The 22,659-nt window shown below is 47.9% G+C and overlaps 2 protein-coding genes across 2 annotated transcripts; one reads left to right on the top strand and one right to left on the bottom strand.

The window, feature by feature from the left end:
- Nucleotides 1-348: 348 nt before the first annotated feature.
- Nucleotides 349-10,844, bottom strand: Fam216a (family with sequence similarity 216 member A). Its single transcript, XM_036172009.1, has 8 exons — nt 10,798-10,844; nt 10,370-10,547; nt 8,883-8,941; nt 7,479-7,600; nt 3,810-3,939; nt 3,561-3,732; nt 2,440-2,522; nt 349-712 (listed from the first exon to the last, which is right to left on the bottom strand). The coding sequence occupies exons 2-8, from the start codon at nt 10,447-10,449 to the stop codon at nt 573-575; spliced, it is 786 nt and encodes a 261-aa protein (XP_036027902.1). The 5' UTR covers nt 10,450-10,547; nt 10,798-10,844; the 3' UTR covers nt 349-572.
- Nucleotides 10,845-10,991: 147 nt separating this feature from the next.
- Gpn3 (GPN-loop GTPase 3) lies at nt 10,992-21,698 on the top strand. The gene is made up of 8 exons (XM_036172008.1): nt 10,992-11,107; nt 13,674-13,782; nt 16,338-16,505; nt 18,634-18,758; nt 20,181-20,296; nt 20,431-20,527; nt 21,141-21,269; nt 21,360-21,698. The coding sequence occupies exons 1-8, from the start codon at nt 11,060-11,062 to the stop codon at nt 21,420-21,422; spliced, it is 855 nt and encodes a 284-aa protein (XP_036027901.1). The 5' UTR covers nt 10,992-11,059; the 3' UTR covers nt 21,423-21,698.
- The last annotated feature ends 961 nt before the right edge of the window (nt 21,699-22,659 follow it).

Raw genomic sequence — 22,659 nt, 5'->3', positions numbered from 1 at the left:
ATGCCTGGTGGTGGTTTGTCTTTAATCCCTGCACTTGGGAGGCAAAAGCAGAGAGGCTAGCCTGGTCTACAGAGTGAGTTCCAGGACAGTCAGAGCTACACAGAGAAACCCTGTCCTAAGAAAACCACAAACCACCAAAAAAAAAAAAAAAAAAAAAAAAAAAAAAAAAAAAACACAAAACCGGGATGGGGCTGGAGAGATGGCTCAGAGGTTAAGAGCACTATTCTTCCGGAGGACCAGGGTTCAATTTCCAGTATCCACATGGTGGCTCACTACTGTTTGTAACTCTAGGAGTTACAGTGCCTTTGCACAGACACACCTGCAGGCAAAACGCCAGTGCACATAAAATACATTTTTAAAAATTCAGTTTTATTGGCAAGTAAAGTTTTCATTGTCCCCAGCTAGAAACAAGCTGCATACAGTACACAGCTATCATTGGTACACAGAAGTATACTGGATGAAGACGGTGGGTATAAATTTCTCAACAACCCAAATGACATACTGGTGACTAGCACTGCCCCATCCATGGCTCACAACTCTTCCCCGTCCACCTCTGGCTCAGCATCTGGATGTTAGCTGATGGCTGAAGTTGGTGTGGAGCCTGTCGAGTTGAGGTGAGCTGTGCCCGGCTCCTGAATGGACATGGACTGCATACACTTATTCAGGAGGTCTTCCTCCTTTGTATCTTCATTCATGCATGGTTGAGAATCATCTAAAGAAACGGAAGGGAAGATAAGTGTTTATAGTGTGTTTTCAAAATAAAGTTTTTATTATGTGTGTATGGATGTTTGCCTGCATGTCTGTCTATGTACTGTGTGTGTGCCCACAGAGGGCAGAGAGGGCATCGGGTCTCCTGGAACTGGAGTGGTGGGTGCTGGGAATTGCAGGTCCTTTGGAAGAGCAGCTAGTGTGCTCTTAAATGCTGAGTCTTCTCTCCAGCCTCATTTACTTATTTTTTGAGACAAGGTCTTTGTTGCTCTGGCTGGCCTTTAACTTGATGTCATACCAAGCTGGCCCCCAACTCACAGAGATCCACCTGCCTTTGCACCCCAGTGCTGGGATTAAAGGTGTATGCCACAGGGCTGGAGAGTTGGCTCAGTGGATAAGAGTGCTGGCTATTCTTCCAGAGGACCAGGGTTCAAAGCCCAGCACACATACGGCAGTTCATAACTGCCTGTGACTCCAATTTCAGGGGATCCAACACAAACATTCATGCAGGCAAAACACAAATGCACATGAAGTAAAAGTAAATAAATTATAAAAGAAAAGGTGTGTGCCAACATACATGGCTGGATATAAAATTCTAAGCACTGCCTTTGAAATGACCCAGCTTCCAGCAAAGACAAATCCCTACTGTTTTCCACTCAGTCACCCTCCTCCTTGCCCCGACTCTTACAGTAGCCACAGCATTGTATCGAAGCACCTACTGCCTAGCACACTTAGTCTGTACTCCCACTGGTTTGAAAAGTCTTCTGGTTGGGGGAGTTACGAGTTAAAGTGGTCAGTTACTCTTCAGTGTCTCCATATTCCTTCAGTTCTTTCTCATGGCTTGAGGGGCTTGGCAGTGTTTCCTCTACTGGAATCTCCCTAGCCTTTTAGAGGGGACTTAACCCTCTCCCTGCCCTTTCCCGTATGCCTTGGGATAGGGCTTTGCACACACGAGGCAGGCATCTAAAAAATACTTCCAAAGCTGGTGTAATGGACAGGCCTATAATCCCAGCACTTGAGAGGCTGAGCTAGAAAGATCCCAAATTCAGGGTTAGTCTGTGCTAGAGAGAAACCCTGTTGAAAACAAAACCACCACCGAACTCTGAAGGACTAGGGTGCAGGTCCATGTGAAGAGCGTAGCCAGCACAGGAAAAAGGACAGCTTGACTCTCTTGAGTAGTGCCTTCTTTTCCCCGGGTTTTTCAAAGCAGGGTTCCTCTGTGCAGCCCTGGCTGTGCTGAAACTCAACTCTGTAGACCAGGCTGGCCTCAAACTCACAGAGATCCACCTGCCTGTCTCCTGAGTGCTGGGATTACAGGTGTGCACCACCACTGACTACCCACAAAGTAGTGAATTCTTTTAAATAGAAGCATAAACTATTTCACATTTAGTTGTTTTGGTTTGGTTTTTGAGATAGGGTATTACTGTGTAGCTCTGATGAATTTATGTAGACCAGGCTGCCCTGAAGCTCAGAGGTTCCCTGCTTCTGTGCCAGAACGTATGCTATGTGCCATCATGGTTAGTTTTTTACTTGTAACACACACAAAAATGCTCAAGACATGTATTATTGAATTTTAAAGCAAAAATCAAGCAGGCCTGGAACTGCCCAATATGATCAGCAGCGGGCTGCTGAGACCTTGTTTCAAAACAAAAGATCTTCTCGTTGGAAGTCGGTTCAGTGTGACTGTAGTGTGTCCCATCTCGCTGCGCACCTGCTTAATTCCACATTTACCTGGTAGCAAGAGCAGTCTGCCTGGTCTCCTAAAACTCTTCAGTGACTTACATCTTGGTTTCGACACATATCCACTTTTTAACCTGTGACAAAGGGAAATATTTTAATTGGAGACAGCAGAGTGAACACAGCTATGGAACTCAAAACAGAAGATCTAGCTGCTGGCATCACCAAAGACCCTTCATTCCCCAGTGTCCTGTGATTATTAGCCCTGAGATGCAGCACTATTATCACAGTTTGGATACTGAAGCTTCTGTTGTGTGCTGTTTTTTGAGACAGTCTCATGCAGCCCAGGCTTGCCTCAAATTCACTCAGTACACCAAGATGCCTTTAAACTCCTGATCCTCCCACGTACCCAGAGTCCAGGCTTAGGCCACTCCGCCGCTGACAGCACTTCCCTCCTCCCTTTGCAGGAGCACCACATGCGGCTTCTGGAGGACTGCATCATTCATTTCTTATGTATACAGTATTGTCTGCATGTGTGCCTGCAGGCCAGAAGAGGGCGCCAGATCTCATTACAGATGGTTGTGAGCCACCATGTGGTGGCTGGGAATTGAACTCAGGACCTCTGGAAGAGCAGCCAATGCTCTTCACCTCTGAGCCATCTCTCCAGCCCCAGAATTTTTTAAAATTATTTACAGTGTGTTGAATATGGGTGTGTGTGCTGCAGTGCTGACCTCCAGTCAGCGGACAGCTTTGGGGTATCTTCCTTCTTCCTACCCGGGTTCTAGGGATCAAACACAGGCAGTTTGGCTAGCATAGCAAATGCTTCTACCTGCTGAACCATCTTGCCCTGATCAAAAGATGTTTGCAAATCCACAAAGTATATGGTGAAGAAGACTGGTGTGGCTGGGTGTGATGGCACACCTGTACTTCTAGCATGTGGGGAGCCGAGGCAAGAGGACCGCCATGAGTTTGAGGCATACCTAGGTTATATGTCATGGCACAGAGACCTCGACCTCCCTGAAGTGTCATATCCCACTCATCTCAATAAAGAGGAAGTGGCCTGCCTCCCCTGAGTTTAGCAGAGTAAACAGACAGGAAATGGGAGTTCTAATCTCGGGAGGATCCCCTTCTGTCAGAACTGGGTACACTTTTTCCCTTAAACTCAAGAAACAGACCCTTCTTTGTGTCTCGGTGGTCGCCAAAGGGAATGTATGATCATTTCAGGTGTTGCAGCTGCCATGCTCAGAGCGTCTCCTCTGTCCAGATGGTGTCGCCATGCAGTGCAGGGGGAATGCTGTTTCTGTGAGTAGCGAGAGCTGATGTGGCTCCTGTGAGGAGCGAGGACACCTGTCACAGAAATCCCCTGTTAGCTGACCCCGCACTTCTCAAAGAACTCACAAGAGACCAAGGGGAGGTGCACCTGCCTGGCTTTTGTGAGCCGCGGTGAAGCATGTGCATATACTGCCTCTTCATCAAGGTCCTCACATAGCTGGAGCTGCAGATCTTAGCAATGCTGCACAGGTAGCGCTTCTGGCCTGAGGTGAGGTCTGGGTGCTGGAAGACAGAATGAGGGGTCCACTGGCTGCTGCAGTGCAGAAGGCATGTGGGTCCTTGTGCTCACAGAAGAACACTACAACCAGGGATGCGAAGCACACCGGGCCATCTCTCCTAAGGCAGATTTATAACCTGTGACTCACAGCCTAGTGACCTTTGCACTGTGTAGCCAGGCAACACCAAATCCTCCCCCAGACCCTTATCAAGGAAGGAACCCTGAGCTTCCTTCCTCAGTTCATCTGTAGTACTTATGTTGTACTTTACAAAGAGTTTTGATGTAGTCATTGTTAGCGCTGTTGTGCACATGGGATCGAGTTAATTATACCAGGAAACTTTTCCCCAAATTGTGCTGTGCTTACATATGGCCTAAAATAAACTACTTGAGGTCAGACTCTTGAAATGTGACCCAACACCAGCCTCTGAGTTGTGTTGAACACAACTTATCTGCCTTCTCTCTCACAGACTGACACTCTGCTGGCCTTGGTGGTCACAGAGACCTCCTTGCAAGGATGGATGTTGAAGGCTGTCCCACCTCATCTCTGTGGTTTTTACAAGCAAATCCAGCTAACTCAACTTGGCCAAAGGAGAAGGAAATGACCACTTACTACACATGCACATGGCTCTGGCTGCCACTCCACAGTAATTCAAATATCCTTCCAGCTTGAGAACCAAAGGAACATATTCCATGAGGGAAGAAGTTAGAACTAGGAAGGAGGGTCTCTACTCTGTCCACAAGCTTTAGTACCCCATCTACCTTCTCAAGTTGGACATTTTGCCCTTTTAACCTTATTTATCCATGTATCTATTTAATTTAGTGTGCATGGGGGAGGGGCTGAGGGCAGGGTCAGGGAACGACCTGCAGCTATTGGCTGTCTCCTTCTACCATGCGGATCCCAGGAATCCAGCCCAGGTCCAGGCTGTGACAAGCACCTCTCCCAGCTGAGCCTTCTCCTAGGCCCTTGCCCATCTTACTATGGTTTGTGAGGGATAAGATGGTACCTGAAAGCAGCTTAGTGTGCTAGGTCTCAACTAAAGAATCTGCTGCCTCTGTGGAGCATATAGTAAGCTAGTTTCCAACTTAAGTTTTTAAAAATTACGTGTCTATGTATGGGTATGTATGTACACACGTGCAGGTGCCCACAGAATGCAGAAAAGGGTGTCCAGGCCCCTGGAGCCTAGACATAGGTGCTAGGAAATGAACTCTAGTCCTCTGCAAGAGCAGTGTGTCTTAACCACTCAACCATCTCTTTAGCCCCTATTTTTTTTTTTTTTAAATAGGGTTTCATACATTCTAGGCTGGCCGTGACCTTGATATGTACCTGAGAATGACCTTCAATTTCTGGTCCTCCTGCCTCCATCTCCTAAAGACTGGGATTACAGGTGTGTGCCACCATACCAGGTTCTTTTTAATCCTAATTTTGACTGAGTGTATTTCCTTTTTAAAAGAAATACATCCTTCCTTAAGATGCATGACTCAGCCGGGCAGTGGTGGAGCGCACCTTTAACCCCAGCCCTTGGGAAGCAGAGGCAGGCAGATCTCTGTAAGTTTAAAGAGAGCTCAAGGACAGCCAAGGCTACACAGAGAAACCCTGTCTCACCCCCCCCCCCAAAGTGCATGACTCAGTTATTCATATATGTATATATACACATAGAATTTACATTATTGAATAAGTCAGTAATCCAAAGAAGAGTAGGAATGTTGGCCAGAAGAACCTACCAGTTTACAGAAAACTTTATTAGCCTTAATTCATAGAATCTACATTACTCTAGAAAGGAGACTTCAAGCAGCTATGGGAAGTTTTGTTGGTTGGTTGTTGAGACAAGGTCTCCTGTAGATGAGGCTGGCCTCAAACCATGAAACCTAAGGCTGGCCACAATTCCTGATCTCCCTGTCTGTCCTTCCCAGGTGCTAAGATTATAGCCATGAGCCACCACACCCTTAGACTCGTTTGCTTCTTTGAACAAAGTATCACTCTGTTACTCTGGCTTGTATCAAACTCCTGGGCTCAAACCACCCTCCTGCCTCCACCTCCCCAGTAGCTGGGAATTACAGGCACACACCACCATGCTTACCTCTCATAGGTATGATTCCTAATAAAGAATAAAAATTGGCCGGGTGGTGGTGGCGGTGGCGGTGGCGGACGTCTTTAATCCCAGCACTCGGGAGTCAGAGGCAGGTGGATCTCTGTGAGTTCGAGGCCAGCCTGGGTCTACAGAGCTAGTTCAGGACAGGCTCCAAAGCTTCAGAGAAACCCTGTCTTGAAAAAACAAAAACAACAATAACAAAAAAAAAAAGAATAAAAATTGATAGTTGTTAGCTGGGCAGTGGTGGCACATGCCTTTAATCTCAGCACTCAGAAGGCAGGGGTAGGTGGATCTCTGTGAGTTCGAGGGTAGGGGTAGCCTGGTCTACAGAGTTCCAGGACAGGTTCCAAAGCTACAGAGAAACTGTCTCAAAAAAAAAAAAAAAAAAAAAAAAGAAAAGAAAAGAAAAAAGAAAATCAATAGTTGTAAAATCCTTATTGCTATTTTCTTTACCTGCTTGCATTTTGTAATCCTTGATTGACCTCTCTGAGTTTGGGTTTTTATCTCTGGGATGCCTTAGTGATTGGTACTTTCAGCTTCCTGATAGAATTACCTCTGAAGTACCATAAGCCTGGAAAAAACTCTTGTGACAGGGAATCTATAATCCTTGTAGTCATTCATGAATTTATCCAACATATTTACAGACTGACTCTGTTTTTAGAGTGGGTGGGTTTTGTTTTTTCTCTGTTGTTGAAACAGGATTTTATGATGTAGCCCTGGCTGGCTTCAGACTTTCTATGCAGACCAGGTTGGTCTCAAAATCAGAGAAATCTACCTGCCTCTCCTTTCCCAATGCTGGGTAAGGCCTGTGTTACCACATCCATTCTTTTGTTTGGTTTTGAAGTCTGAAGACAATTGCTTTTTTTTTAACGTTTTGAGGGAAGATACGATAAGCCAGATAAGCTGAAAATCCTGGCAGCTGCCAGGAAGAGGGAGATGGAGAGAGAGTCATGCCTTTCAAGTTGGTATGGAGGTCAGAGAAGCAGGGAGAGAGCCTAGAGTGCCAGGGAAAGGATGCTTAGGCTTTGGCAAGTATCCAAAAGAAAGAGCTAGAAGAAAAATGGAAGCAGACAGGCTGCACGGTGTTACACGACCATGCTCTGCAGGAGGCTGCCTTCATGGACTCACGGACTCCTTGACAGTACACTAGATACACCAGGTAGTCTGCTGGGCTTTAACTTCTATCTAAGTAGTTTATTTTCAATCGCAAGACTGGATCTGTAGCTCGGTAGTAGAATACTTGCTTAGCATGCACAAGGCCCTGGGTTTAATATTCAGCATCCTTCAGAAACATTTCAGAGGCTGGCAACACGGCTTAGCTGGTAGAAGGGCTTGCTGCCAAGCCTGACAGCCTGAGTCTGCTCCCTAACTGGAAGAAGAGTCCTGGTTCCCACAATTGGTCCTCTGACCCTCACACAGACAACTATAGCTCAATTTTTAAATTCTGGTCTTACCTTCAGAAAAGATGAATCTGCCACTGATTTAGGGATATGAATTGTTTGCATCTGAGTAGTTTTCCATAACTCCTGCAGCTTGGCAATGTGTGAGTACATTCTGTGTCCCTCTTTGATTCTATCTGTAGGCAAAGACATGACTTTCTGAGGCAAAAATCATTCACACACACGCACGCACGCACGCACGCACGCACGCACGCGCACACACACACATTTATGGCTACTTGTGATTATCCTGAAACAGTTATAGGAGTATTTCAAATCACAGTTAAAACTTGAGGGACGTGTAATGTGCTCTTTATTTTTAGAGCACACAAACATCTGGAATTGACATGTCTCTAAGATGTCAATACATAACCACTAAAAACATTAAAAGATGCTCAAAAGCTGAGAGCTGGTGGCACACACCTTTAATCCCAGCACTTGGGAGGCAAAGGCAGGCAGATCTCTGAGTTCGAGGCCAGCCTGGTCTACAGAGCGAGTTCTAGGACAGCCAGAGCTGTTACACAAAGAAACCCTGTCTCAAAAAACAAAAACAAAGCAAAATGCTCAGAATCACTCATCATCAGTTTAGTGCAAAGAAAAACAAGATGCAGGTTGGCAAGATGGCAACCTGAGTGAAATCCCTGGGATATAAAATGGAATGAGAGAGGGGACTTCACAGAGTTGTCCTCTGGCATTACTTACACACACCCCTGTGCCACCAAGGCCAGTAAACTACCTCCCCTTACCCCTGCAAAATTAGTAAGAGCCCTTGAAGGCTGATGGTTTTCTCTTAACTTCATCAGAAAAGAGTACTTTGAAAGTGCTCCCTATGAAATAATTTATGGTTTTTGAAGCTGTTCATGTAGGATTTTCTCCTTCAGCTCATGTGTAAATGACAGGTATGCCCTGTGCTTTCCAACCAATGCTAATTCTGAACACATTTTTTTTTTTTTTTTTTTTTTTTTTGTGGAGCTGGGGATCGAACCCAGGGCCTTGGTTCTATCACTGAGCTAAATCTCCAACCCCAATGAACACAGTTCTTTAGAATTCATTGGTACTTACAAAAAAAGAACTGACCTTTGAAATTCTCTTAAAGAGTTTCAAGTTTAATAGGGATGTTAAAGTCTATTTGTTAGGGCTACAGTTCAGGAGCTGTTTAGCATGCACAAAAATCCATGTTCAATCTAATAAAGTCTGTTTTACATTTGTGTATGTGTGAGGCAGGGAGAGATGGGCAAGTGTGAGGAAGCCAGAGAACAACTTCAGAGAGTCAGTTCGCTCCTTCTACCATGTGGGTTCTGGGGGAACTGAACTCAGGCAGTCCATCTTGACAGCCCTTGGAGCCTATTGTTCAAGCTCCATTGTGTAATCAGTTACAGGAAACTGGCTTCTCTCAAATCTGTAATCTACATGCATTACCTGCTTTATGCTGCTCCCCAGTGCCTTTGGAATTCTGGTGATAAAAATGTCCAGCTGACCTGTTAGAAAAGAACATGCAGAATTACGCAATCTGGCGGTTTGACAGCCAGTGAAAACCTAATGTCCAGTGACAGAGGCAAGCGCCACATGCTGTTGACCTTTCCTGTTTTCATCAATGTCTTGCGAATTTTCTCTTTCCAATTTGGCTACAAGAAGATTGGCTCTAAGCTTTCTCTAAGTGGGCTGTCAGATTTTTATGCAAGTGAGTGTATTACTATGGGATCGAACCCAGGGCTCACAGATGCTAGGCAAATGCTCTACCACTGAGCCAAAGCCTCAGTCTCATCTATACGCTACTAGCAAAGATTCAGTTAAAAGTTGGCCTCATTTCCATAGCTCCTTAGTCTAATTCTTACAGTGATACCAAATGAGTAGTTTGGTTCCTGTACTACCCATGTTCTTTAATACTTTCAGTACTGAAAAGAGTAATTATTTTGTGCTGGAACTGGCAAGTTGAACTAGAACTGGCCTGTAATGTTTCCAATCTTGTAGTTCTTGTTACTTTTCTCAAAAAGTTAAATTGCTTCCTGCAGCTTCTCAGTAACTGATGAGTTCACTGAACCAGCACGCCTCCAAGCGTTGTGAAGAACAGGAAAGAACCCGACATCACATCTTTAAGAAATCTTAGCACCAAATATACAGTACAATAAAATGTACATTTAATATAAGTATTTAGCCGGGCGGTGGTGGCACACACCTTTCATCCCAGCACTCGGAGGCAGAGCCAGGCGGAACTCTATGAGTTCGAGGCCAGCCTGGTCTACTGAGCAAACTCCAGGACAGGCACCAAAACTACACAGAGAAACCCTGTCTCGGAAAAACAAACAAACAAACATATATACATATACATATATACATACACACACATACATACATATATATACACATATATATGTATATACACACATATATATATGTATGTGTGTATTTAATAAACATAAATAAATATGTATTCCATGGCCATGGATTCAGCAAGAGCCATGGTTGTGGATCCCAGTCATCCTGCTCTTGATTTTAAGCAAGGAAGCGGACAGGGAAGCATGGCCTCTAGCGCAGTGACATCAGGAGTCTACTGTCCTCACCATCCAGCAAATAGTTAAAACCCGCCAGGCCGGCCAGGAGTGATAGTCCACACTAGCCATCCCAGCACCCCGTAATGGAGCGTGAGGATGAGTTCAAGGGCAGCCTGAGCTCCGTGAGTGTGTATCAGGAAACCAACCCGCACAACAAGTCATGATCAACCAACCGGCTTGCGAGCCATAGCCCCGTCGGACAGAGGCGGCCAATGTCGCAGGGACTGGCCTGGTGGCGGGGTGGAGGGTGGTGGACCGGAGAGGCTGGGTCCTCGGTTCCCGCTAGGTCCTGGGGCTGCAGGGGCGAGCGGAGCCCATCCCTCCCTCCCTCCCTCCCTCTCCCCCGGGCCTCACCCGTCGCCGCCTTCCGTCCTGGCCAACGCGGGCAGCTCTGCGGCCCCGGGACAACGGCCCGGCATCCCGTCGGCACGCATGCGCCACGCGCGCTGTGAGGCCGCCGGCTCCGGCTCTACCCTCCGACCCCGCCCGAGCGGCTTCGGGACGGTGCCGAAGGTGACCCGAGACCCTGGAGCTAGACCCGGGGAGGAGGAGGCCTCAGGGGACCGGGCTTCGGCTCCTCGGCATCTCTCGGCGACAGGGACGCGTCAGGGCAGGGACGGACACGCACGCACGCACACACACGCACGCACGCTCCCTTCAAGCAGAAGGTGCCTCCCCCTCCTGAGTACTCCAGACCCTCCGCGGATAGGCAAGTCTAACCCGACAACCCCTGCACCCGCCCCGGGGCGCCGAGCGTTAGTCGCAATCACCCAGGTAACCACCTCCGCCGCTGGACCAACCGACTGCCGCCCGCAGCTCTCTCTGCGCACGCGCGAGCCCGAGTCCCCGCCCTCTCGTTTTCCCGCAGTACGCGTTTCTCCTGGGATTGGGCTCTCGGGACGCTCCGTAGTTCCGGAGGCGGTGACGATCAAGTGAGCTGGGTCGCCATTGGCTCGGGCCCGTGTCGCCGGAGCCCAGGGAGCCTCGCGCGAAGGCTGAAGGGAGGAGGAGTGTGGCAGGCGGCCGGGAGCCCGGGCAGCCGGCATGCCTCGGTATGCGCAGCTAGTTATGGGCCCCGCGGGCAGCGGGAAGGTGAGGCTCGAGGAGCTGCGGTTCCGGGGGCGCTGGGGCCCCGGGGAACCCTGGGTAATTCGCTGCCGCTCGCTGCTGGGACCTTGTTTTGGTTCGGGGCGTAAAGGCAGCTTTAATTGTTCCTGGGAGGCGGGAGAGATGGCTGAGTGCTTGAGAGTTTGCTCTGTTCTTCCGGAGGACTGGGGTTCGGATCCCAGCACCCACACGGAGCTGTAACCCCAGCCCCAGGCCTCCACGGACGGTGCATTCGTGTGCACGCACCCACACAACACACGCTTTTAAAATAGTAATAGTAGTGGGATACTTTTGCTTCGGAACTGCCCCGGCCGTCCCCTGTGTTTTCATAACCACTCCGGGAGTTTGGGCCTGTACTCATTCTACAGATTAGAGAAAACGAGACGCAGAAAGGTTAATATTTTTGCAAGTCATACGGTTAGTTCTGGCCAGAAGAGGGTGTCGCTTGCACTCAGCCATCTCTCCAGTTTTCAGAGGATGTGTATTGCAGGTTTTCTTTCCGTGTGTGTCGGGGAGGGGGGGTGGTGGTGGTGGTGGTGTTGTCTTTTATTTTTGTTTGTTTGTTTCTGAAACAGTCTCACTAGCTTTTTTTGATTGTTTGTTTGTTTTCGAGACAGCGTTTCTCGGTGTAGCTTGCGCCTTTCCTGGAACTCGCTTTGGAGACCAGGCTGGCCTCGAACTCACAGAGATCCGCCTGCCTCTGCCTCCCGAGTGCTGGGATTAAAGGTGTGCGCCACCACCGCCCGGCCTCACAAGCTTTTAACTGCCTGGAACTCATTATCTAGACCATCTAGTCTCCATCTCAGAGATGTGCGTGCCTCGGCCTCCTCAAGTGCTGGGATTAAAGTTGTGCACCACTACTCCCAGCCTCTGGACCCAACTCTTAGTAGGCAACAGCATTAGTAGGATGTAGCAGTGGTATGCCTTTGATCCTAACACTTGGGAAACAAGTCAGGAGAATCTTGAGCTTAAGGCCAATCTGAGCTACAATGGCAAGAAAGACCTTGTCTCCAAAAGAAAACACAAAATCTAGTTTTCTGATTGGCGGAGTTAAGTGTCTTGTCCAGTGATTAAGGTGGGAGATGAGCTGGTTGTCAGACTAAGAAAATGAATGGCGGGTGCTGAGGCCTCCAGGGGTGGAGTCGGGGTTGGTAAACACAGTATACCAGCCTACCCTGATTGGCTTCCCATATAGGATTCCAGAAGTGCTGAATGGGGTTTTGCACCTTTAATTCCAGCACTTGAGGCCGAGGCAGGTGGACCTCCATGAGTTTGAGGCCAGCCTGGTCTACATAGTGAGTCAGGTAGAACATCACACTGAACACCTGTCTCAAGAAAAACAAAATCTTCCCCAAGTGGGGCTGAGTGGTACATGCCTGTTATCCCAGCACTGAGGAAGCTGTGTCAGGAGGGAAATTGTGTGTAACATAGACTGCCATCCAGCTTGGTGGTAGGCACTTGCCTGTGATGGACAAGGCCCAGAGTTCAGTCCCCAGTACTGTAAAAACAACAACAATAATAAGTAAATAAAAAACTAAGTTGAATCTTATTTGGTTTTGGAGACTTGCTGTGTAGTCCATCCTGGTCTTAAATTCATGGTCCTCCTGCCCAACTTCCTTTTTGCTGGGATAATAGGTAGGTACCTCCATATCTATCTGGAAAAGGTTACTTAGTTTTGTTTTTTTTCTTCGATACAGGGTTTCTCTGTGTAGCTTTGCACCTTTCCTGGAACTCGCTCTGTAGCCCAGGCTGGCCTTGAACTCACAGACATCCGCCTGGCTCTGCCTCCCAAGTGATGGGATTAAAGGCATGTGCCACCACTGCCCCGCCTTACTTAGAATTTTATAGTTACCTTCATACTATGAGAAATATACTCATAATTATTTTTTATTTTTAATTGTGATACAGTGTTTCCTTGTTTTGAAACAGGGTTTCTCTGGGTAGCCCTGGCTGCCCTGGAACTCACTCTGTAGCCCAGGCTGGCCTCAAACTCAGAGATCCACCTGCCTCTGCCTCCCGAGTGCCGGACAGTATTTCCTTGGAAAGACATTAAGGGAATAATATTAGGGATACTGGACACAGTAGAAAAGGCAAAGACCATGATCACATGTCACGTTTGGGGAATCCCTAGCATCTGTGGAGGTATTGTGTCTGAGTATTTAGTGAACACATGGTCCTGAGCACTGGAGATGTACATGTGACTGCACAGAGCCTGTACTCTGTCTGGGAAGGTAGATAGCTGACCTGTCAGTTACAGTACTTTTTGATGCATGGAGGGTTGTCCCAGCCAGAGAGAACACACGTCAAAAGGGAAGCATAGTGGCTGTCATTTATGTAATCTAAGTTAATTTTTGGACCACGTTAAAGTTCCCTGAGCCCAAGCCACATCTTGATCTGTAGCTCTGTTTTCAGTGCCTTCCCAGTGTTTTCCCTGAAGGTGCAGCTCTGGCCTGAGTGGACACTGTCCCAAAGAGTGGAGAAATCCCCGGGGGTGTGGCGGGTGGCACCATTCTGCCCTCCGTGCTAACCGCCCCACCTTGTGATGTTACAGAGCACCTACTGTTCCACTATGGTTCAGCACTGTGAAGCCCTCAACCGCTCTGTGCAGGTGGTCAACCTGGATCCAGCAGCAGAACACTTCAGCTACCCCGTGATGGCAGGTAAGAACCCCTTTCAGTAACGCCTCCACTGGCACTGAAAACTGGCTGCTCAGCCCAGAACTGAAGATCCATTACTCCCTGCCTCACCGATGGTTTCATGAGGGAGAGGAGGCCGAGGGTCATTTGGTGATGGGTGTCTGTGGGTGTGGGAGTGATGGCGTCCTTTCTCGGTCTTTGCTGTGAGACATAAAGGTGAGTGGACTCCTGCCTCTCTGCTCTTCTATGTTGTCCCTAAGTCCATGGTAAGATGGTTTGTATGCAGTAAACAGCGCCAGTGCTGGCTTAAATACAAAGGTGAGGCTCGGGGCTGGGGGTGTGGCTTGGTGGTGGAATGTTGTCTAGATTAAGGAAGCCTTGAGTTTGAGCACCACATAAAACCAAGTGGGGTGGTGTGTGTTTGTAACCTCAGTGCTCAGTAAAACAAACCAAATACATTTTTTTTAATTAAAAAATGATCAACCTTGCTGGGCAGTGTTGGCACATGCCTTTAATCCTAGAACTTGGGAGGCAGAGGCAGGCGAATCTCAGTTCAAAGCCAGCCTGATCTACAAAGCGAGTTCCAGGACAGCAAAGGCTATTATTACACAGAGAAACCCTGTCTGGGGGCAGGGAACCATGATAAGCCCCATCCAAGTAGAAATTGCTCACTTAGATGGAAGATGCAAATATTTGGGGCAGCAGCAATCTAGGCACATTGAGCCCCGGGGATGGATGATTTCATGTTGGGAGGGATTTGGTTAGAGAAGAGGAACCGAGGCTGAGCCCTGATGGTGTATGTTCTTTGGAGGCTGTTAGAGGAGGTGGCATCAGTAAGGTGTGAGGAAGAACATACAGCTTCAGAAAGGACAAGAGGGCATTCTTCAAGAAAGAGGTGGTGTTCACATTAGGTCCAGCTGAGCAGTTGTGTAAGACAGTGACAGAAAGCGGCTGTTAGATGTGGGAACATGGTGACACCCACAGACACCCATCACCAAATGACCCTCGGCTTCATCTCCCTCATCCTGAAACCGTAGGTGAGCCTGGGAGTAACAGATCTTCAGTTTCTGGGCTGAGTTAGCAGTGGGGCTGAAGGCAGGTGGGAGCGGACTGAGGAGGGAAGTGGAGGGCGCTGCCGGCGTGTGGACACTGAGTTTTGAAATCGTCTCGTGTAACTGAGGCTGCCCTCGAACTCCTTATATAGCCAAGGATGAGCGTGTACCTCTACACGTCCTGCCTTTACCTTCTGATTGCTGAGGTAACAGACTTGAGCCCGGGGTGTGACCTAGAGAAGTGTGGACTTTTCATAGGTGGAGCAGCAGGCTGAGGAGGGGGTGGAAACCCCTTGTCATCGCTCTGGAGAGAAAGGCATGTTTCAGGATCATGTGGGTGAAAGCGCTGAAGCTGTGCTAAGTGCAAAGATGTATTAGAAGGACCTAGGGGCCTCACAGCGCCCAGGAGGGAAACTGTGTGAGATGAGAGGCCAGCCCAAATGAACAGGAGTCAAGGCCAATTTTGATTTCCAAGATGACTGAGCACTGTCTGTATGGCAGGATATTTCATCCTTTCTGTAGGTAAGTCACACAGATCCCACCCTTCCACCCCAGGACGAGTGTGCTCTGGAGTCAACTAGTCTCCTCGGGTCATCAAGTTAAGAGGTAGCGGTTGGCTTCAGCTCAGTGTCCTTCTTGATGTAGCTAATACACAGTTGAGTGGTTCAAAATGTGAAGGACACAGAGGGGGAAGTATGCAGAAAAACCTTCCCAATTGTGGCCCAGCAGTCAAACCTGCTCCTTTGGGCAGCCAGTGTTACTGGTTTCTGATGTGTTCCTCCATAAGCAGTCTGTGCAGCTAAAATCCAGCCTGAGTGTATACTATATAGTGTGTCTGTAGTGGACTTCCGTGTTTTGTTTTGTTTTGTTGTGCCTTGAAAAAGGACCTAATTATATGATCCTCTTACCACACTCTCCCAAGAGCTAAGATTATAGTGGACCATCACAACGAGCTTTTTTCTTCCAGCATATCCAATTCTTACAGGAAGCTCCATACATCTGGGAGATTATATTATAGCAATGCCTAAATAGCTTCCCTTTCAAGCAGGGCATGGTGGCGCACGACTTTAATCCCAGCACTTGGGAGGCAGAGTCAGGCGGATCTCTGAGTTGGAGGCCAGCCAGAGCTACATAGTGAGACCCTATCTCAAAGACCCAAGCACACAGACACAGAGCTTCCCATGCCTTCTCTGTCTCATGTGTTCTGCTGTGTAATAGCTGCAGTAATTTATTGGTTCAGTCAGGCGTCTTGCTCTCTCAGTCCACCTACTCCTCTGAAACAGGGTCTCCAGCTGAACCTGGAGACAAGCCCCAGCAGCCCTCTCTTCTCTACCACACAGCACTGGGGTTACAGATGTGTGGCTGTGCCCAGCTTTTTACATGAGGGCTAGAGGTTCACTAAGGTCCTCATGCTGATGTAGTGAGCATCATTCCAGTCCCACGCGAGCTCTTACATACCTGTTCGCTAATACTAGAGAGGATAAAGTTTCCAAGTGGATGCTCATTCTGGTCCCTGCCTGACTCTAGACATCCGGGAACTGATCGAGGTGGATGACGTGATGGAGGACGAGTCTCTGCGGTTTGGTCCCAATGGAGGATTGGTATTCTGCATGGAGTACTTTGCCAACAACTTTGACTGGCTGGAGAACTGTCTGGGCCACGTTGAAGATGACTACATCCTTTTTGACTGTCCAGGTACATCAACCACTTGAATGTGCTGTCTACCCTGAAGCCCCAGTGGTGCATCCTCTTGGGGACAGTGGTTAATGGCTGCACTGAAGAACCCAGTTGGCTCCAGTTTACCCCCTGAGTTCATCAGATGCTTACTGAGGACAACCTTAGGAGTAAGGGAGCCAGCCAGGCATGGCGGCACATGCCTTTAACTCCAGCATTTAGAGGCAGAGGCAGCCGGATCTCTGTGAGTTCGAGGCCAGCCTGGGCTACAGAGCAAGATCCAGGACAGACAACAAAACTACACAGAGAAATCCTGTCTCGAAAAACAAACAAACAAACAAACAAACAGAATAAGGGAGCCAAGGCCAGTATCACGAGCTTAGGGACCTATGGCAAGCAAACAGGCTAAACATAGTCACCCCATGATTAATATTTGCAGCAGGTGACTCCCAGAAGCAGCATAGGCCATTGTGCAGAAGGGTTCAGGAAGTTACTGTCAGTTGTCCTGTGAGCTGGGCTGTAGGACAAAGCTGAGAGCTGTGTAGTCAGAGGGCTGAGGACAGGAAGCAGTAGGTAGGTCAGAGGTCAGTGTGGCTGGGCCGCAGTGAGCTGAGGTGTTGTGAGGTGAAACTGATAAGGTTGGGGGGGACGGGACTTGGAGCCGCCCAGCTTCCAAAGGGGAAGTGTGGACTTGAAGCCTGACCAGCCTTGCTCACCTGTGCCTGTCACTTGCTTTCCTTCTCTCTCTCTCTCTTTGTTTTTCGAGACAGGGTTTCTCTGTGTAGTTTTGGAGCCTGTCCTGGATCTCGCTCTATAGCCCAGGCTGGCCTCGAACTCACAGAGATCCACCTGGCTCTGCCTCCCGAGTGCTGGGATTAAAGGCGTGCACCACCACCGCCTGGCTTCACTTGCTTTCTTTCTCTTTTAATTAAATACATGGCCTCCCACAGAAAAGTATGTGTGGTGTGGGTGCTTGTGGGTGTGACTCTTCCCAAGCTGCATGCCCTCTGTGCTTGGATTTTTGTTTTTCTGTGCTGAGGGTTGAACTCAGGGCTAGTTCATGTCAGGGAGGCAGTCTGCCACAGGGTCACATCCCCAGCCCCAGCACTGGACTGTCCAAAGCTGAGATGTGAAAATTGATGCTGAGTACAGAGCACGAAGAGGGCCTCAGAGGTTAAAAGCACTTGCTCTTCTAGAGGACCCAAGTTTGGTTCCCAACACCTTGTCGGGTGGCTGACAACTTGTGTAACTTCAGCCCTGATACCCTGTTCTGGCCTCCACAGGCACCTGCAAACCCTGACATACAGATAGACATGAATCACAATAATAAAACCTTCAGGAAAAAAAATTGGGAAGAAAAAAACTCAAAGGAAAAATAAAACAAAACTTAATGCAGAGTCTGAGGGGATGGTGCAGTCCCAGAGTACTCGCCTAGGCTGCTCGAGGCCGCAGTTCAGTCCCCACAGACAAGACAGCAAAACACCTGGATGTCGTAGCCGGATCTGACTTCCTTCTCTCTTCAGTACTGGGGCTTCACACACACTAGGCATGCATTATACCACTGTGTCCTTTCCCCTTACGTCATCTCTGGAGCATCCCATGTGTACACGTGCTGCAGTAACCGGGAGCATCCCGTGTGAACACGTGCTGCAGTAACCGGGAGCATCCCGTGTGAACACGTGCCGCAGTAACCGGGAACATTCGTGTGTACACGTGCTGCAGTAACCGGGAACATTCGTGTGTACACGTGCTACAGTAACTGGAAACATCCAGTGTGTACACGTGCTGCAGTAACCGGGAGCATCCCGTGTGAACACGTGCTGCAGTAACCGGGAACATTCGTGTGTACACATGCTGCAGTAACCGGGAACATTCGTGTGTACACGTGCTACAGTAACTGGGAACATCCAGTGTGTACACATGCTATAGTAACCAGGAGCATCCCATGTGAACATGGACTGCAGTAACCGGGAGCATCCTGTGTGTACATACATGTGCTGTGGTAACCAGGAGCATCCCATGTGTACATGTACTCTGGTAACTGGGAGCATCCCGTGTGAACATGTGCTGCGGTAACCCGGGAACGTCCCGTGTGTACACATGCAGCGGTAACCGGGTTCCTGACTGCATTCTGGCACTCTCCCTGCAGGTCAGATCGAGCTGTACACACACCTGCCTGTGATGAAGCAGCTGGTCCAGCAGCTTGAGCAGTGGGAATTCCGAGTGTGCGGAGTGTTCCTGGTGGATTCTCAGTTCATGGTGGAGTCTTTCAAGGTCTGAGGATGAATGAATCTCTTGTAGATTTTTCAGTCCTGGGTAGGACTCTCTCTATGAGTCTGGACATTTCACAGGCTGTTCCAATTATTTAGTATCTCCAGTGATCAGATTATTATGAGAATATATACTTAACTGGAAAATAGATTTGAGCTGGATGTGGTGACACATGACTTTAATCCCAGCACTCAGGAGTCAGAGGCAGGTGGATTTCTTTGAGTTCCAGGCCAGCTGCAGCTCCGTCTCAAAAAATATATTTAAAAAATACATTTGAGAGAACTGCTTATGAAATAAAAATTGAGACAGAGGCTCTGTGTTAGTATATTTTAAAATATTCAGTTGGGGAGGAAGGAGAGGAAACTATAGTTGGGATGTAATATATGGGAGAAGAATTTTAAAAAAGGAAGGAAGGAAGGAAGGAAGGAAGGAAGGAAGGAAGGAAGGAAAAGAAAAAGAAAGAAAAAGACTGGAGGCTGAAGGGATGGCTCAGAGGTTGAGGTCCTGAGTTCAATTCGCAGCACCCACATGGTGGCTCACAACCATCTGTAATGAGATCTGGTGCCCTCTTTTGGCCTGAAGACATATTGCAGGCAGAACACTGTATACATAATAAATAAATCTTAAAAAAAGAAACATATCTCCTTGTCTTAAAAGAACATGACATGTGTTTAAAAAAAAAAAAAAAAAAACTACTGAGCTGGGTATGTGGTCCTAGCACTCAGGACGCTAAGGCAGGAGGGTTGCTGTAAGTTCAGGACTAGCCTGGGCTACAGAATAAGACAGTATCTTAAATATAAAGATTAAAATAAACAAAAAAAAATCTAATTTTAATTTTCTGAGGACCTTTGGTCCAGTTTAGGAGTTATAGACTCAGTTTTCTGAGTAGTCCTTAGGGGTGTTAGTGGGAAAGGAGGTTAATGTCATGGTCAAAGTCAAGAAATGTGATCAGAGCTGGAGAGATGGCTTAGTGGTTAAGAGCACTGACTGCTCTTCCAGAGGACGTAGGTTCAATTCCCATCAACCACATGGTGGTTCCCAGCTGTCTGTAACTCCAGTTCCAGGGAGCCAGACATCCTCACTCAGATATACATGCAGGCAAAACACCAATGCACATAAAATAGAAAAATAAAAAAGAAATGTCATCAGTGTAGATTGATTCATTGATGGATTTGGGATAGTCTTTCTCTGTAGCAAAGGCTGGCCCAGAACTTGATCTCCACCTGCTCAGCTGGGTTTAAAGGCCTGCCACACCCCCTTGGTCACGAGATGAGGTCACATCTTCCCTGTCTCCTTTGGGGCCAAGGCTCCGCCCCCTTTTTAGCCAGCAAGATTAGTATCCTGGGTCATGTGCCGTGTCCTTCCAGCGAGTCGGTGTGTCCTGTTGGCAATCATTCATCTTTTCTGCCCTCTTCTCTTCTCCAGTTTATTTCTGGCATCCTGGCAGCTCTAAGTGCCATGATTTCTCTAGAGATCCCACAAGTTAACATCATGACGAAGATGGACCTGCTCAGTAAAAAAGCCAAGAAAGAAATTGAGAAGTGAGTGGGGGCCACTTGTCCCCAGTGGGGCTCTGCGTGGGACGAGCCTTCTGCGTGACTGAGACAGGTCCTGGGGTGTTGGTCTCTTCCCTCATGTGGTCCCCCTTTCCTTGTCTCCTCTCTCACCTTCAAAGGTTTCTAGATCCAGACATGTACTCTCTGCTAGAAGATTCAACGAGTGACTTAAGAAGCCAAAAGTTCAAGAAGCTGACGCAAGCTGTGTGTGGTCTGGTAAGCACACAGTGGCTCCTTTTAGACCTTCTAGAATGGCTCCTCAGTGTCTGCCCACAACCAGCTAGTGTCCACCTGTGTGGGCAACACAGTCCAACTCTGTCCCTACAGAACGCAGGTGGGTGGGGAGGGACTTGACTTGTTAGTTCAGTCAGACCCCTGACAGCTCCAGCTGTGTGAGCCTTCATGCTTCCACCACGTCAGGTGAATGTGGACCTGAGATGGGTACCAGCAAAGAGCCTTTAATCCCAGCACTCGGGAGGCAGAGGCAGGCAGATCTCTTGAGTTCGAGGCCCGCCTGGTCTACAGAGTTCCAGGACAGCCAGAGAGCTACATAGAGAAACTTTTTTTTTTTTTTTAAGACAGTGTTTCTCTGTGTAGTTTTGGTGCCTGTCCTGGATCTCATTCTGTAGACTAGGCTGGCCTCGAACTCACAGAGATCCGCCTGCCTCTGCCTCCTGAGTGCTGGGATTAAAGGTGTGCGCCACAAACGCCCAGCAAGAAACTCTTGCAAAACCAAAAACAGAAAACAAAAACCATAGACCCAAGATGGAAACCATCCGCTGCATACCCTCAAGAGTGACCCCGTCTTGAACCCCCATCCCCTTTGTAGATCGATGACTACAGCATGGTTCGGTTTCTGCCGTATGACCAGTCGGATGAGGAAAGCATGAACATAGTGCTCCAGCACATCGACTTTGCCATTCAGTATGGGGAGGACTTGGAGTTTAAGGAGCCAAAGGTAGCTTGGGATTCGGAATGTGAGCTCTCGCGAGAGGTCCCCGAGAGGAGGGAATTCATCTTCTGTTCTGTGTTTCTTTCTTTGTGTCAGGAACAGGAGGAAGAGTCTTCCTCCATGTTTGATGAATATTTTCAAGAACGGCAGAATGAGTGAGGTTGACTACACAGTGACCATCTGATTGTGGCCACTCAGAACACTCTTTGGAGGAGGTGACCATGGGAAGACGCTGCTTGTTTTAATGTAAACACTGGGCTCTCCCTGGAGTGAGTGAGCCCGGATTGTGCTCTGAGCTCTGAGACTGCTGCTTTCAAGAGATTTTATTCTGACAGCATCATTTTGGGTTTAAAAAGATCAAAGTAGCAAATCATACACAAAGACTTGTATATAATATAAATCAACCTATCCCCACACATATATCGTGTGTGTGTGTGTGTGTGTGTGTGTGTGTGTGTGTACACAATTAGGGCCAGTCTAGATTTTTGTTTTTGTTTTTTTGAGGGGTTTTCTTTGGATTGATTTGTTTGTTTTGGAGAGGTACAATTATTGTAACAAAAACCATATATCTCCATTCAAATGAAAAAAATTGGAAGGTTATACATAAATCTTATTTTCCCAAGCCAAACATGTATTATTTATATAATTAAAAACTTAAAACCATGTTTTGAGATTTGTATGTATGAATGTATATGTTGGATAGAAACAGGTCCTTTTTTTTTTTGAGACAGAGTTTCTCTGTGTAGCTGGAACTCTGTTTCTCTGGCTATCCTGGAACTCATTCTTTAGAACATGCTGGTCTTGGAACTCAAGAGATCTGCCTGCCTCTGCTTCCTGAGTGCTGGGACTAAAGGTGTGCGCCACCAGGCCTGGCCAGAAAAGCTCTTCTTTAACCAGGCTAATTTCCCCAGGGTCAGAATGTAGGCTGCGACTGTTGGGAAGTCTAGTGTGTATCTGCAGTCCCAGCGTTCATAGTCTGAGGTAGGAAGACTGCCTTGAGACCAAGTCTAGCTTGGGCCATCTAGTAAGGCCCTGTTTCTAAAAACAAACAAATAAGTAGTCTCTGACAATTTAGGGTATGTGTATACCCTAAATCAGAAGAGATATTTTTTTTTTTTCCTTTTAACTTACTGCCACATTGAATTGTATTCAGATTTTCAGAGTCCTTTGGTGGCAGGTATGATGAAGGTTATGGGGAAGCAGCCAGCTGGACGGTTTTGCTCCAGCATCCCTTAAAGGTCAAGCTCTGGCCTGGTGGTGGCAGCACATGCCTTTAATCCCAGCACTTGGGAGGCAGAGGCAGGTGAATCTCTGTGAGTTCGAGGCCAGCCTGGGCTACAGAGTAAGTTCCAAGAAAGGCGTAAAGCTACACAGAGATCCTGTCACAAAAACAAAA

Source organism: Onychomys torridus, chromosome 22, assembly GCF_903995425.1.
Source record: "Onychomys torridus chromosome 22, mOncTor1.1, whole genome shotgun sequence".
Classification (NCBI taxonomy): domain Eukaryota; kingdom Metazoa; phylum Chordata; class Mammalia; order Rodentia; family Cricetidae; genus Onychomys; species Onychomys torridus.
Note: the sequence above shows the minus strand (reverse complement) of the source record. Positions and strands in the feature narration are given on the sequence as shown.